This window comes from Ceratotherium simum, chromosome 35, assembly GCF_057802395.1.
Source record: "Ceratotherium simum simum isolate JZ-2026a chromosome 35, ASM5780239v1, whole genome shotgun sequence".
Taxonomy (NCBI): Eukaryota; Metazoa; Chordata; class Mammalia; order Perissodactyla; family Rhinocerotidae; genus Ceratotherium; species Ceratotherium simum.
The window spans coordinates 25,418,546-25,433,986 of NC_141934.1; the positions used below are offsets into that span (position 1 = coordinate 25,418,546).

The 15,441-nt window shown below is 42.2% G+C and overlaps 1 protein-coding gene across 1 annotated transcript; it reads left to right on the forward strand.

Annotated features, from left to right (window-relative positions):
• The first annotated feature begins 9,803 nt into the window (after positions 1-9,803).
• Positions 9,804-15,127, forward strand: SNRNP35 (small nuclear ribonucleoprotein U11/U12 subunit 35). The gene is made up of 2 exons (XM_004430056.3): positions 9,804-9,895; positions 13,361-15,127. Exon 2 carries the CDS (start codon positions 13,364-13,366, stop codon positions 14,102-14,104), a length of 741 nt encoding a protein of 246 aa, XP_004430113.1. The 5' UTR covers positions 9,804-9,895; positions 13,361-13,363; the 3' UTR covers positions 14,105-15,127.
• The last annotated feature ends 314 nt before the right edge of the window (positions 15,128-15,441 follow it).

Here is a 15,441-nt window from a genome sequence, read left to right on the forward strand (position 1 = left end):
TAATGAAACCTAGTAAATCGTGCCTTAAAAATGTCAAAATGTCTTCCATTGAGAAGCTATGCTTTTGATATAAAATAATGAAGATTCTTTTGTTGATTCATTTAACAGTTTATTTACTGAGCATTTACTATATGCAAAGTCTGAAGTGTCATAGTCAACAGGGCTGTGGAGTTAAGCAGTCTTGACTTGAGCCTCACAATCACTACTTGCTGGTACATAAGTTTGATCAACATTCCCCAAGACTGGTGTGAGGATTAGATGGGATAATGCACAAAAAATGTCCAGTCCAGTGTCTAGCACACCATAAGCATCAATGGATGCTATTACCATAAAGTGTTAATGATCTTAACTCTTAGATCCCTCATAGAATTGGACCATCTGTCGGTAGGTGATCATGACCCTTCTCTCTCTGTTGGGAAATTATGAAAACAATTATGAGTCACAGCAGAGGTTCTTAACGTGTGCTCCCGAGACCAGCACTATCAGCGTCACCTGGAAACTTTTTAGAAATGCAAATTCTTGACCCACTGAATCAGAAACTTTGGGGTGGGCCCCAGCAATCTGTGTTTTTACAAGCCCTCTAGGTAATTCTGATGCATGCTCAAGTTTGAAAAACAATGAGTGACAGAGTATTGTTCGAAAGAGTGGGTTTCAGACCGGACCACAAGCGTTCAAACCTTGATTGGCTCTGCCACTTGCAAGCTGTGTTATGTTAGGCAAGTAAATTACACCTCTACTCCAGGGCTCAGTTTTCCTAGCTGTAAAATGGGGATAGGGATAGACTATACTTCATAAGATTGTTGGGAAGTGCTTTAGAACAGTGTCTGGCACGTAGTAAGTACTCCATAGATGTCGGCTATTATTATCATTATAAAGCACTTTTATCGCCAAAATATGAAGTATAAGAAATTTCTCACGTTCATATAATTATTTGGGAACAAGATATGGAAAGTTGGATCGGCAACACACACAGAATATGTCTAAAACAAAGCTTTTTAAAAAGTCCCAATGATAACGTCATTATACGAAGTTTTAAAAACAATTTCAAAAACACTCTTCCCCTGAGATCTGAGACAGGCATGCAGCTGTACGCGGCTGTACTTTTTTTGTCTTCCTGTCTTTGAGCAGAAACCAAAGTGACTGCAAAAGGCAGCATAAAGTAAGGTCATGCACTAGTCATGGGTGAAACAGGGAAAAAAGTGACATGTGAAACAAAAGTAAGTGGGTGGGCACACTTAATAAAGATGGAACTGTAAATATTTGGGGGCTAAAGTCCACCAATAGGAAAGTTCCATTAGCAAACGTCTCGTGGTCCTATTTTGGTACATCAAGCAGAGTAAGTCTTAGGCCCTTCTGAATATCTGTGGCACCATTAATCGCCTGAGTGACACACTCAGTCTGGCTTTCTTTCTGTTCTCTAAATTATTTTCAGGTCTTGTTACCCTTAAATCATGCATGGAAACAGCAAGGATTTTGGAGATTTCCCAGTTTGGCTTAAATGCCTGCAATCTTGGCTCAGTGACTTCATCTCTAGGAATTGAAGGTCTTTAGAAAAGAATCTGGGTGCAGGAAGGGTGGTGCCTAAGGCACTTGTTTTGAGTCTGTGTTTGCATAAGAGCATACATTTTTTTTTTTCTAACTTAGGTGAAATGTTTATTCAAGGTGGCAAGTGGCTGGGTGCATTAAAGGAGATTTTGTCCAAGGGACTAAAGCCCCCCACTCTACCCTGCAGGCCAGCTCTTGCTCCACAGTGGCATGAACAATTCATTCCTTAAAGAGTTGTTGAGAGGGGCCGGCCCCGTGGCTTGGCGGTTAAGAGCGCGCGCTCCGCTGCTGGCAGCCCGGGTTCAGATCCCGGGCGCGCACCGACGCACCGCTTCTCCAGCCATGCTGAGGCCGTGTCCCGCATACAGCAACTAGAAGGATGTGCAACTATGACATACAACTATCTACTGGGGCTTTGGGGGAAAAAATAAATAAATAAAATTATTAAAAAAAAAAAAAAAAGAGTTGTTGAGAGAATGAAATGAGCTCAGCCCAGTGCCCACAGGTAGTGCTAAGTGTTTGCTTTGAGATTCTATTAGTGTGAAACTTCTGTAGAAATCTCTAGTAGGGTAGTCCACGCTGTCCTCCAGATCTTCTGCTTGGTTTGTAAAGTACTTTACTATTACTTTATAATTTTATAGACCTGGAAGTCATGCAGATGCTTTTCAGAAGACCCTTCAAGAGGCCAACAAGCATATGAAAAGATGCTCAACATCACTAATTAGAGAAATGCAAATCAAAACCAGGAGGAAATATCACCTTGCACCCATTAGGATGGCTATTATTGAAAAACAAAACAGAAAATAACATGCGTTGGTGAGGATGGTGGAGAAACTGGAACCCTTGTGCATTGTTGATGGGAATGTAAAATGGTGCAGCCGCTGGGGAAAACAGTACGGCATTCCTCAAAAAATTAAAAGAAGAATTACCATATGATTCAGCAATTCAAATTCTGGGTACATATCCAAAAGAGCTGAAAGCAGGGTCTTGAAGAGATATTTGTACACCCATGTTCACAGCAGCACTATTCACAATAGCCAATGGGCGGCAGCAACCCAAGTGTCCATCAACAGATGACCACTACGTGGATGAACCTTGAGAACATTACGCTGAGTGAAAGAAGCCTGTCACAAGAAGACAAATACTCTCTGATTCCACTCATATGAGGTACACAGAGTAGTCAATCATAGGGACAGAAAGTAGGCTGCTGGTTGCCAGGGGTGGGAGGTGGGAGGAATGGGGAATTGTTGTTTAACAGGGTCAGAGTTTCAGTTTTGCAAGATGAAAAAGTTCTGGAGACTGGTTGCACAACAATGTGAATATGTTAAACTGTACACCTAGAAATGATTAAGATGGTAAATTTCATGTTGTTGTTGTTTTTACCACAATTAACGATAAGAAAAGGAAAGAATTTGCGCATCAGTGCAAGGGGCACAGCTCACTGATGGCCTCCAGCTGCAGCACCTTCGGATTCTGCGGCAGCATTCATGCTGAGGACACGCTTCTCCTGGGAGCCCTTAAGCTGATGACTGAACACAGCAGGGATACTGGGACGAGGACATTTCTGTCCAACACGGGACAACTGGAACAGGCAATCTTTGCTCTGGAGGACCCCAGCGGGTTGGTCAAGCCTGTGCTGTAGTCTGAGGCTCTCGCTTCCGGATACTACTATCTCCTCCTTACTTTCATAGGTGCCAGACCTGCATCCTGGCCTGAAGGTCTTTCTCTGCCCACTCCTGCTTCCTCCTTCTCTCTGACTCACAGGTGTTACCTCCTCTCACCTTTTTGTACTCCCAATTTGGTCTGACCCTCTGCTAACACAAGAAACACACGAATATATGCTTATTGTAAAAACTTGCAAATGTTACTTAGCCAGATATAATTAAAAGTGGGAGGTCCTCCTCCTCCCCAATCCCACCATTATCCCCAGAAGCAACTACCGCCAACAGGTTGATGTGACCTTCTAGACCTGCACTGTGTAACACAGTAGCCACTAGCATGTGACTCCCAAGGGCTTGAAATGTGGCTAGTCCTAATGGGCATGAGCTGTAAGTATAAAATACACTGGATTTCCAGAAAGAGAATTTTTTTTTTAATTTTATTTATTTATTTTTTCCCCCAAAGCCCCAGTAGATAGTTGTATGTCATAGTTGCACATCCTTCTAGTTGCTGTATGTGGGACTTGGCCTCAGCATGGCGGGAGAAGCGCTGGGTCTGTGCGCGCCCGGGATCCGAACCCGGGCCACCAGCATCAGAGCGCACGCACTTAACCGCTAAGCCATGGGGCCGGCCCGGGAAAGAGAATATTTGTAAACTACCTCACTAATAATGTTTCTACCAATTATACATTAAAATGATGTTTTGGATATATTGGGTTGAACAAAATATATCATTAAAGTTAGCTTCACCAGTGTCTTTTTACTTTTTTAATGTGGTTACCATAAAATTTAAGATGACGTATGTGACTAACATTCTATTTCTATGGAACAACACTGTTCTACAGCAGTGTTGTCTGGTAGAACTTTCTACAATGATGAAAATGTTCTATATCTGCATTGTCGAATATGGTAGCCACTAGCTATTACATGTGGCTACTGAGCACTTGAAATGTGGCTGGTGCAACTGAGAAACTGAGTTTTTAATTTTTAAAAATTTTAATTAAGGTGAAATTTATACAGTCACAAGGAGCTAAAGGCTACTATATTGGACAATAACAGTGCATTCTATTCTATTCTATTCTTTTTTGTGTGTGTGAGGAAGATCAGCCCTGAGCTAACATCCACGCTAATCCTCCTCTTTTTGCTGAGGAAGACTGGCTCTGAGCTAACATCTATTGCCAATCCTCCTCCTTTTTTTTTCCCCAAAGCCCCAGTAGATAGTTGTATGTCATAGCTGCACATCCTTCTAGTTGCTGTATGTGGGACGCGGCCTCAGCATGGCCGGAGAAGCGGTGCGTCGGTGCGCGCCTGGGATCCAAACCCGGGCCGCCAGCAGTGGAGCGCGTGCACTTAACTGCTAAGCCACGGGGCTGGCCCAACAGTGTATTCTAGACATTCATATAGGTACATACTCTCACACACATATATATTTACATTTTTATTGAGGTATAACATCTTTATACCTTAAGGTGCACAAATCTTATGTGTATATACCTTATGAATATCTTCATAAATATATAACTCTATAACCACTGTTGAGATAAAGATATAAAACATTTCCAACCTCAGGAGGCTCCCTCATGCCTTTTCCCAAACAATAATGCCCTCTTCCAGAGGAAACCCCTATTCTGACCTTTATCATCATAGGTTAGTTTTGCCTATCCTAGAACTTCATACAATTGGAAACATACAGTGTATACTCTTTTGAATCCAGCTTCTTTGCTCATCATTATATCTGAGACTCAACCACGTTTTTGAATGTAGCAGTATCTTCTTCTTTTTTATTTCTAAACACACACATATATTTTTAACAAACTTTTAATTTTAGATTTACAGAAAAATTGGGAAGCTAGTACAGAAATTGGGAATATAGTACATATACCCAGTTTCCCCTATTATTAACATCTTACATTAGTATGGTATATTTGTTACAATTAATTAATCAATATTGATACATTACTAACTAAAGTCCATACTTTGTTCAGATTTCCTCAGTTTTTTCCTAATATCCTTTTTCTTTTCCAGGACACCACATTACATTTAGTTGCCATGTCTCCTTAGGCTCCTCTTGGCTGTGACAGTTTCTTACTTTCCTTGTTTTTCATCACCTTGACAGTTTTGAGGAGTACTGGTCAGGTATTTTGTAGAATTTTTTCTTGGGATTAGTCTCATGTTTTTCTCATGATTCGACTGGGGTGATGGATTTTGGGGACGAAGACCACAGAGGTAAAGCACCATTTTCATCACATCACATCCAAGGTACCTACTATTAACATGACTTACACTGTTGATGTTGACTTTGATCACCTGGCTAAGGGAGTGTGGCAGGTTTCTCCACCGGAAAGTTCCTCCTCCTTCCCCCGTTTTCCACACTGTATTCTTTGGAAGGAAATCACTACGTCCAGCCCACACTTAAGGGGTGGAGAGTTACATTCCTCCTTTTTGAGAGAGGAGTTATCTACATGAATTATTTGGAATTATGCACGGGAGGTTTGTCTCTTCCCAGTTTACTTATTTAATCGTTTATTTATATCAGTATAGACTCATGGATGTTTATTTTATATTTGGGTTATAATCTGACACTATTTTGTTCCCCTTTGGCCACGGGGAGCCTTTCAGTTGGCTCCTGTGTCTCTTTGACATCATCATCATTGGTGGGTATTTCTGTTTGTTTTTAGCACTTCCTTACATTCTGGCACTGCAAGTTACTCCCAGTTCATCTTGCGTTTTTCTTAGAATCAGCCATTTCTCCAAGGAGCACTGGTTACTTTTATTGGAGAATGACATTAGAAACCAAGATCTAGGTGCTAGGTTGTGCTCGTTGCTACTGGGGTGCATACATATACTTAACAAAGCTTTTTTTTATTGTGGTAAAATATATATAACATATAATTTCCCATTTTAACTATTCTTAAGCGTATAGTGCATTGGCATTAAGTACATTCACAATGCTGTATAACCATCACCATTCATCTCCAGAACTTCTTCATCATCCCAAATTAAACCCCTGTACCCATTAAACAATAACTCTCCCTGCCCCCCAGCCCCGGACCACCACCATTCTACTTTCTGTATCTATAAATTTGACTATTCTAGGTCCCTCACATAAATGGAATCATGCAACATTTGTCCTTTTGTGTGTGGCTTATTTCACTTAGCATAATGTCTTCCAGCTTCATCCATGTTTTTGCAATTATCAGCATTCCTCCCGTTTTAAGGCTAAATAGTATTCCATTGCATGTGTATACCACACACACATATTTTTAAATATAAAATTTTAAACTATAGATATTGCTCACTTTTTACTCAATAATACATTTTTATTAATATATTTTATGAAAATGTACTATAAATAAAGCTATAGATATTCAGAACCTATGTTTTATCTAATAATAAAGATACAATAAAGACTAGATAACAGTAATACCTCTTTAGTAATTAGAGATAAGCTTATCTTCTAAGAATAAGATTAAAATCAAAACGAGATCAGTTGCCTGCAGAAATCACCCACTTGTAAGGACTGATCAGAAAACGAGTGGCTGAAGAATGTCATCAAATTTAAGAAAACACGACTGTATCAAGAAATTTCAAGTTATAACACAATCAAGTCATAATCTCCCCGAATATATTGACCTATCAAAAAAGAAACAACATAATCTGAACGCATACATCTATCCATTCTACAAATATTTATTGACCACGTGGTCCTCCTGTCTCCCTCCCACGCCCAGGATTTAAATCTGGGCTTCTTAATTGCGACTTGAAAGGCAGCGGTCCTTCAGTGTGCTTAAAGAATCATTTGGGGACTTGCAAAAAATGCAAAGTTCCATCAAGAATACAATCCCATTCACAATTGCAACAAAAAGAATAAAATACCTAGGAACAAATTTAATCAAGGAAGTGAAAGACCTATACAATGAAAACTATAAGACATTATTGAAAGAAATAGATGATGACATAAAGAAATGGAAAGACATCCCATGCACATGGACTGGAAGAATAGACATAGTTAAAATGTCCATACTACCTAAAGCAATCTACAGATTCAATGCAATCCCAATGACATTCTTCACGGAAATAGAACAAGGAATACTAAAATTCATATGGGGCAACAAAAGACCCCGAATAGCTAAAGCAATCCTGAGAAAAAGAACAAAGCTGGAGGCATCACAATCTCTGACTTCAAAATATACTACAAAGCTATAATAATTAAAACAGCGTGGTACTGGCACAAAAACAGACACACAGATCAATGGAACAGAATGAAAAGCCCAGAAATAAAACCACACATCTACGGACAGCTAATCTTTGACAAAAGAGCTAAGAACATACAATGGAGAACGGAAAGTCTCTTCAATAAACTGGGAAAACTGGACAGCCACATGCAAAAGAATGAAAATAGACCCTTTTTCTTTCGCCATACACAAAAATTAACTCAAAATGGATCAAAGACTTGAAGATAAGACCTGAAACTATAAAACTCCTGGAAGAATATGTAGGCAGTACACTCTTTGACGTCGGTCATAGAGGGATCTTTTTGAATTCCATGTCTACTCGGGCAAGGGAAACAAAAGAAAAAATAAACAAGTGGGACTTCATCAGATTAAGGAGCTTCTGCAAGGCAAATGACACCAGGATCAAAATGAAAAGACAACCCACCAGCTGGGAGAAAATATTTGCAAATCATAGATCTGACAAGGGGTTAATCTCCATAATATATAAAGAACTCACACAACTGAACAACAAAAAAACAGACAACCCGAGCAAAAAATGGGCAGAGGAAATGAACAGACACTTCTCCAAAGAAGATACAGAGATGGCCAGTGGGCACATGAAAAGATGTTCAACATCAATAGTCATCAGGGAAATGCAAGTCAAAACTACACTAAAATATCACCTCACACCCGTTAGAATGGCTATAATCACTAAGACAAAAAATAACAAATGTTAAAGAGGTTGTGGAAAAAAGGGAACCCTCATTCACCGCTGGTGGGAATGCAAACTGGTGCAGCCACTATGGAAAACAGTATGGAGATTCCTCAAAAAATTAAAAATAGAAATACCTTAGGGCAGCCCCCATGTCATAGCAGTTAAGTTCGCGTGCTTCGCTTTGGCGGCCTGGGGTTCACTGGTTCAGATCCTGTGTGTGGACCTACGCACCACCCATCAAGCCATGCTGAGGCGGTGTCCCTATAGAGCAACTAGAAGGATGTACAACTATGACATACAACTATCTACTGGGGCTTTGGGGAGAAATTAGGAAAAGAGGAGGAAGATTGGCAACAGATGTTAGCTCAACACCAGTCTTCCTCAAAATAAAATAAAATAAAATAAAATAAAATAAAATAAACAACAGTTGACATGCAGGCAAGTGAGCATAAAAATAAACGCTTACTTAAAAAAAAATAGAAATACCTTACGACCCAGCTATCCCACTTCTGGGTATTTGTCCAAAGAACCTGAAATCAACCATCCAAAGAGGCTTATGCACCCCTATGTTCATTGCAGCATTATTCATTATAGCCAAGAAGTAGAAGCAACCAAAGTGTCCCTCCACTGATGACTGGATAAAGAAGATGTGGTGTACACACACACACACTGGAATACTACTCAGCCATGAAAAAAGACAAAATCATCCCATTTGCAACAACACGGATGGACATGGAGGGTATTATGTAGAAATAAGCCAGACAGAGAAAGACAAACACTGCATAATTTCATTCATATGTGGAAGATAAACTAACACAGGGACAGAGGGAACAGTTTGGTGGTTAGCAGGGGGAAGGAGGTTGAGGGGTGGGCACAGGGGGTGAAGGGACGCATTTATATGGCGACTGACAACAATGTACAACAAAAATTTCACAATGTTATAAACTATTATGACATGAATTAAAAAAAGTAAAAAGCAAAGTTCCAGGGGCCGGCCCTGTGGCTTAGTGGTTGAGTGCACGCGCTCCGCTGCTGGCGGCCCGGGTTCGGATCCCGGGCGCGCACCACTTCTCCGGCCATGCTGGGGCCGCGTCCCACATACAGCAACTAGAAAGATGTGCAGCTATGACATACAACTATCTACTGGGGCTTTGGGGGGAAAAATAAATAAATAAAATCTAAAAAAAAAAAAAAAAAAGCAAAGTTCCAGAGGTTCTGACTTCAACGACCCCGGAGGGGCCCAGGAAACGGCATTTTAACAAGCTTCCACGCGATTTTGCTTTAGTGGAAAGCAAATTTGTTAAAGCTAGGGGTTGGGAAAACGTACGTACAAAATTTCACGTGAACCGGCGCAGGCATTTTCTCCGGGAAAAACCATAATACAATCACATTCTCGCAGCGAGTCTAAGCACTAAAAGGCCACCCCGTTGAAAGATCCCTTCTCTACTGCGAGAAATTCAGCTGCTCCCAGACAACTAACTGCACATTCGACAGTCTTTCTACTCAATTGTTCAATTTAGCCGTTTTTATCCTCGTGAAAAAAATTAGAAAAACGGAAACTTCATTCTTTTCGGAGAGGATATGCTCTTGATGCTCAATGCATGTGACTAAATTTCTTAGAATAAAAACAAAATCGAAAACAGCGCCCGTGACGAATCTGCTTCTTCCAACATAAAGGTCCGCTGAGGCAAGCAGGAAGAATCATACGTCGCTTGGAGCTCGGCGCCAGTCGTCGTGGGAAAGGAAGGCCGAGCCTTGCTGAGGTTAGTGGGGGCGGCTTGGCGGGAGCAGAGTCCACCCTGGCGAGAAGGATGAGGGAATTCGGCCCGGACGCCGTGTCTGCTCGTGTATGAGCCGCCATGTTGAAACCTGGCAAAGGGGGAGACCTTTTGGGGTTGTGTTGCGGGGAGCGGGGGCGAGAGCTGGGTTGGAAGGATGGCCCCTTCTGGTCTGCGGCCACCCAGAGGGTGAGGGGCAGGGGGAGCCAGCCTCCAGGGCCAACGCCCGAAGCGAAGGCGCTGCCGGAGCACTGGGAATATAGGCTTTCCACTGAGACTTCCGCCTTAGGGGCCACGGCGCCACTGCGCATGCTCGGAACGCTCTGCGGGTCCCGCCTTCAGTTTGTTTCCCTCTTGGGTGCGAAGCGCGGGAATGTCTTAACTGCAGACTCAGTAAGGAGAGGCGTGCTTTGTTTAATAACAAGTTTTATTTCTATAATAATTTATAATTATAAAGCACTTTCATATACACCGTCTTATCTAATTTTCACGAAAACCTAGTGCCGTGGCATTTGGCTACATATTACAGATGATTTAAATTTTGCCCAAGATAGAACCAGGTCTTAAACCTGGTATTCTGACTCCTGATCCAGTGCTCCTTTTCACTTTCCACACTTTTGTCTTTGGTGGTGAAATGCCCCCCCCCCTCCACCCCCCACCATTCATCTCTCACATCTCATCCCCGTTTTTGAAATAATGACATGAATCTGAAAAATCCAAAGAAATTGTAGGAAATCTCAACGTAATGCTGCAGCGGAGGAAATACACCTGGAAAGATTAATGAGAAGCCGTGAAGCCTGCTGTTCTCTCGGCATTTAGTATTGATAGAAGTATACCGATGAGGGAGATAACAGAAAATCCGTGCTTATCCCTTTGTAATTCTCTTCAGATTTTAATTTGAAAAACTCTTAAAGCTTTGAACAGGAGCTCTGACTGTGTAGTAGTAATGTCAGTTTTAACTGGTGAATCTGTGACCTTTTCCTGTTGATCTGGGAAGGGATCCTTTCCCACTTGGGGGGTCTCAGCCTCAAACACTCGGAATCCTGGTGGCTTTTTTTCTATCCCTATCTCCAAAGCTTTAGATTTTATGACAGCCATTTAAGGAAATATTTAAGAGCTCAGGTTCTGGAGTAGGAGTAGAAAAAGCCCTTGATTCTAACTCCCTGGCTGGGCTACTTCTTAGCTTTGTGATTTGGGGCAAAACACCACCTTTTTGTGTCTCACCTTCCTCATCTGAAATGGCAATAGTAGTAAAACCTACATCCTGCTAGTGTTGAGAGGTGAGGGGAGTTAGCTGCTTAGCACAGGGCCTAGACCTCCTAAGTGTTCAATACAAGTTCACTATAGTTATTATGGTCCTTGGTTTTTTCCTGCAACCTGGTAGGGAGTAAGATTAGAATCTAAGAATTTTAGGGCCAGTAGAGTGGAATCGATATAGAGAATACTAGAGGCAGGAGAGAGTCCAACAACACAGTGCTCTCTCATTTTTTTTCACATGGAGAAATTCCAACCACAAGAGAGAAAAGACACCAAGTGTATTAGAGGCTGGACCAAAACTGACTGTCTCTCTCTCGTCTCCTCACTCCAGCTGTTTATCATCCTTTTACTGATAAGGATACCAGAGAGGCATCTTCCCCAAAGTTGCTTGTTAATGATGACAGACATATATGCCCTCCTTTTATAGTTTGGTGGCAGACAGTGTAATGTTGTCCTGCTTCTCAGTTCTCAATGAAGTGGTCTTTTTTGTCTGATTTGGACCAAAAAAAGTCCAGTGAATTTTGATGGGAGTTGGTTCAGTTCCTCAGCATTTATCAGGAAGTTTCTAGAATCTGGAGGTAAACTAAGGCAGACACTAGATTGAAGAGTGTTTACTGTGTTGGGCAAGACGTGATCAGTAAGACAGAAGAGGTACCGTGAGCTGTGGGAGAGATGAGTTTGCTTCATGGGGAAGAGGTTGGAAGCTGGGCTTGAAAGGACCAGTAGAATTTCCAGAAGTGGAGATGTGGGAGGCAGAAAGGAAGAGAATATTTCCAGCAGAGAAAACTGCACCGGGAGAGACATGAAGCTGGGGAATTAGGGCGCATTCAAGGAATGAGGGGCAATCCTGGGTAGAATAGGTTTTGCAGTGGGATATGGTGAGAGGCTAACTGAGGTCAGAGGTCTCGAGTGCAGTGCCATTGACTTTGGATTTTATTCTGTAGGCACTTGGCTTTTATACTGGGAAAAAAAAATTCCACAGTGCACCCCATAAACAGTCACTCCCCCTACATAACCCATCAACTGAAGAAGAACAAAAGCAAAAAGATCCTTGAGGAAAATCTGAGTAAGAGGGGAAAAGTTTATAGATATCATTTTAATAAATATGGAAAGATGCCGTTAGGAATGAGGATTGCCATATAAATGACAGAGCCCAGCTTTTTAACATATTTCAGCATTGGCTCTGAAGTTTTACAGAGGTGATCATATGAGCATTAGCAGTCTGAGATGTTGGCAAGCATTGTATTATTCCAGCAGATTCATGTGAATCAATTATCATGTATCAGCCTCTCTGAACTTAAACCTTCCTACCCTCTTTCAAAACAAAAATTATCGTCTATCAGAATGAATGACAATCACAGTATGCTTGCTGGGCTAAAATTACCATTGGAACCAATTCTCATGCTCCAAGGCATAAGTGCATTATCAGCTAGGGAACTGGGAAGAACTCCCATATTCCTCTTGAACCGAAGAGCCTGCTACTGGGTCACTGTCATTTTAGCTTTGCTTCCTGTTTACTGAGAGATGCAAAATGCTATGTCCAAAGCACCATTTTCCCTTGTAGTTTTGTTTTAAAAGAAAGTCCTTAGTTTTAGTGACATGTACTGAAATGTTTACAGATGAGTGATATAATATCTGGAATTTGCTTCAGAGTAATCCGGGAGCAGGGACGTGAGTGGGGCACAGATGAAATAAGACTGGCCACGTGTTGGTCACAGTTGGAGTCAGATGAGGAGTTCGTGGAGGGTTATGCCATTCTCTATGTTGGTATATGTTTGAAATTCTTTTAAAAAATGCCATTTTCCATAGTAGTTTTCAGGCTGATTTTCCTAGGACCATTTTAAAGTCTCTGAAACATGAGCTTGGATTTCGATCCTTGTGGTCACCTTATAACATAGTTGGTACGTGCCCTGCTATGGCTAAGCTGGATGATACACGTTATGGGTCAAACTCACATTTGTCCTCTGCTGCCTCCTGGGAGGGGGAGTGGGTAAGAGCATCTCAGAGTCCCACTGCTTGGCTTCAATACTGTCTCCTCCACTTTCTAGCTGGGAGGCCTCAGCCTCTGGGAATCGCTTCCTTCCCTCTTGCGGAAGGGGTGAATCATAGTGTCTACTTCATGGGGTTGTTGTAAGGATTAAATGAGGAGCTCATAGTAGGTGCTATGTCAACACTTGCTGTGATCCTTCCTAGAACATGAACGATTGGATGCCCATCGCCAAGGAGTATGACCCGCTTAAAGCTGGCAGCATCGATGGCACCGATGAAGAACCACATGATCGCGCGGTCTGGAGGGCAATGTTGGCACGATATGCCCCCAACAAAGGCGTCACAGGGGACCCCCTCCTCACCCTGTTTGTGGCCAGACTAAACTTGCAGACCAAGGAGGAGAAGTTAAAGGAAGTATTTTCCCGCTACGGAGACATCCGGCGGCTTCGGCTGGTGAGGGACTTGGTCACAGGCTTTTCAAAGGGCTACGCCTTTATCGAATACAAAGAGGAGCGTTCTCTGATCAAAGCCTACCGAGACGCAGACGGCCTGGTTATTGACCAGCATGAGATATTTGTGGACTATGAACTGGAAAGGACTCTCAAAGGGTGGATTCCTCGGCGACTTGGAGGAGGTCTGGGGGGGAAAAAGGAGTCTGGGCAACTGCGATTTGGGGGGCGGGATCGACCTTTTCGAAAACCCATTAATTTGCCAGTTGTTAAAAACGAGCAGTATAGAGAGGGAAAGCGGGAAAAGAGGGAGCGATCTCGATCCCGAGAAAGGCACTGGGACTCGAGGACGAGGGACCGAGACCACGACCGGGGCCGGGAGAAGAGATGGCAGGAAAGAGAACCAGCCAGGGTGTGGCCTGAAAGTGACTGGGAGAGAGAGAGGGACTTCAGAGATGACAGGGTCAAGGGGAGGGAGAAGAGGGACAGAAGTAAGTAGAGGCTCACCACCACCACCTCCTTTCCTCGAGTCCCAGCCTGAGTGAGAGCGCAGAGCCATCTGCATGGCTTTTATACACGGTGTAAGTCCAATGCTTGAATAAAACTTGGTGGTGATAATGGGGTTTCGAGTAAATTTTCTTTCTAATCTGTAACCCAGGTTCAAGCTGAACCTTGTGAGTTTCTCTTCATCTTATAGTTCAATGGACACGTTATTTAATAAGCTTGAGAAACAATGTTGTACTCGCTGGGATCTGTATGGAAGGGCATGTGTAAGGAGCCACCATTCTCATTTAATTCGGCAGTAGAGAATTTAAGAATTTGATTTTCTCCCATCTTGGAAATGACCATTTTGAGGGCTTGGCAAAAAGAGGTGACGACCAAAAATCATTTGCGTTGCTCTCAGACTCCTGGGGACCCGAATCTGGCCAGAATAAGTTGTATTTTTTCCATCTTCATAATGCAAGGGTCTGCTGAATTGAAATAAAAATGGGATAAAAAAGTGAATCCAAGGAGAATGTCCAGAGACTCAATACCAAAGCCGGCCTGAGCAGTGATCCTCCTCAGTGACCAGCACTCTTGAACAAATGTAACTCCATTCTGGATCCAAATGCTGACTGCCTTGTTTCTTTCCTTTTTTGGTGGGGAGGCTGGCATTTAAAATGAAAAACCAAAGTTGCAGGGCTACGGGGCTATCTATGGTCTATGGAATCTTCCAGTGCTTTAAAAAGATAAAGCTCAAAAGAATGACAGGGAAATGAAGATGAAGAGAAATCAGTGGAAGGTTTGTATCTGGTTCTGATGGATTGATTTGTCTTTCTCTCTTGATCATCCAGCATCTGGTTTGTTTGAAAGCTGGATACAGTGACCTAACTTCTGAGGCCTTTGGAGGAGTACCATACTGTTCACATGGTTTTCAAAAAAGTGACACTTAGCACTTTTGTTTTATCAATGGCTATATCTTTGAAAGTTCAGGTTCTTAAAATTGACGATGTTTCATGCAAAATAAATGTCTGATTTAGTATCAAGACTTAGATTCATTATAGGTTTTTGTATTGGGAGTATGACTCTCAGTGTTACATAGGGAACCTGCTATATCTGAAAATTGCTGTCAATCTTAGAGCAGTTTTAGAAAAATGTTCTTTCCTTTGTAAATTTCCAGTGCAGAATTTTACTGTCTCCCAAGATAGTAAACAGCCTTGCAGGAACACCTTTCTGATTTCACTCACATTTCATTTACAAAGTGCTCCCTAGTGTGGCACCAAAAGTGTGTCTTGGGGTAGGTACTTCAGCTACACACGAGTGCCCCACAGCAGGAAAGCTTGCGTTGTGAGAGCA

What these genes read in the sequence shown, in the direction of transcription:
- SNRNP35 (XM_004430056.3), top strand. Translation starts at nt 13,364, where the DNA reads ATGAACGATTGGATGCCCATCGCCAAGGAGTATGACCCGCTTAAAGCT.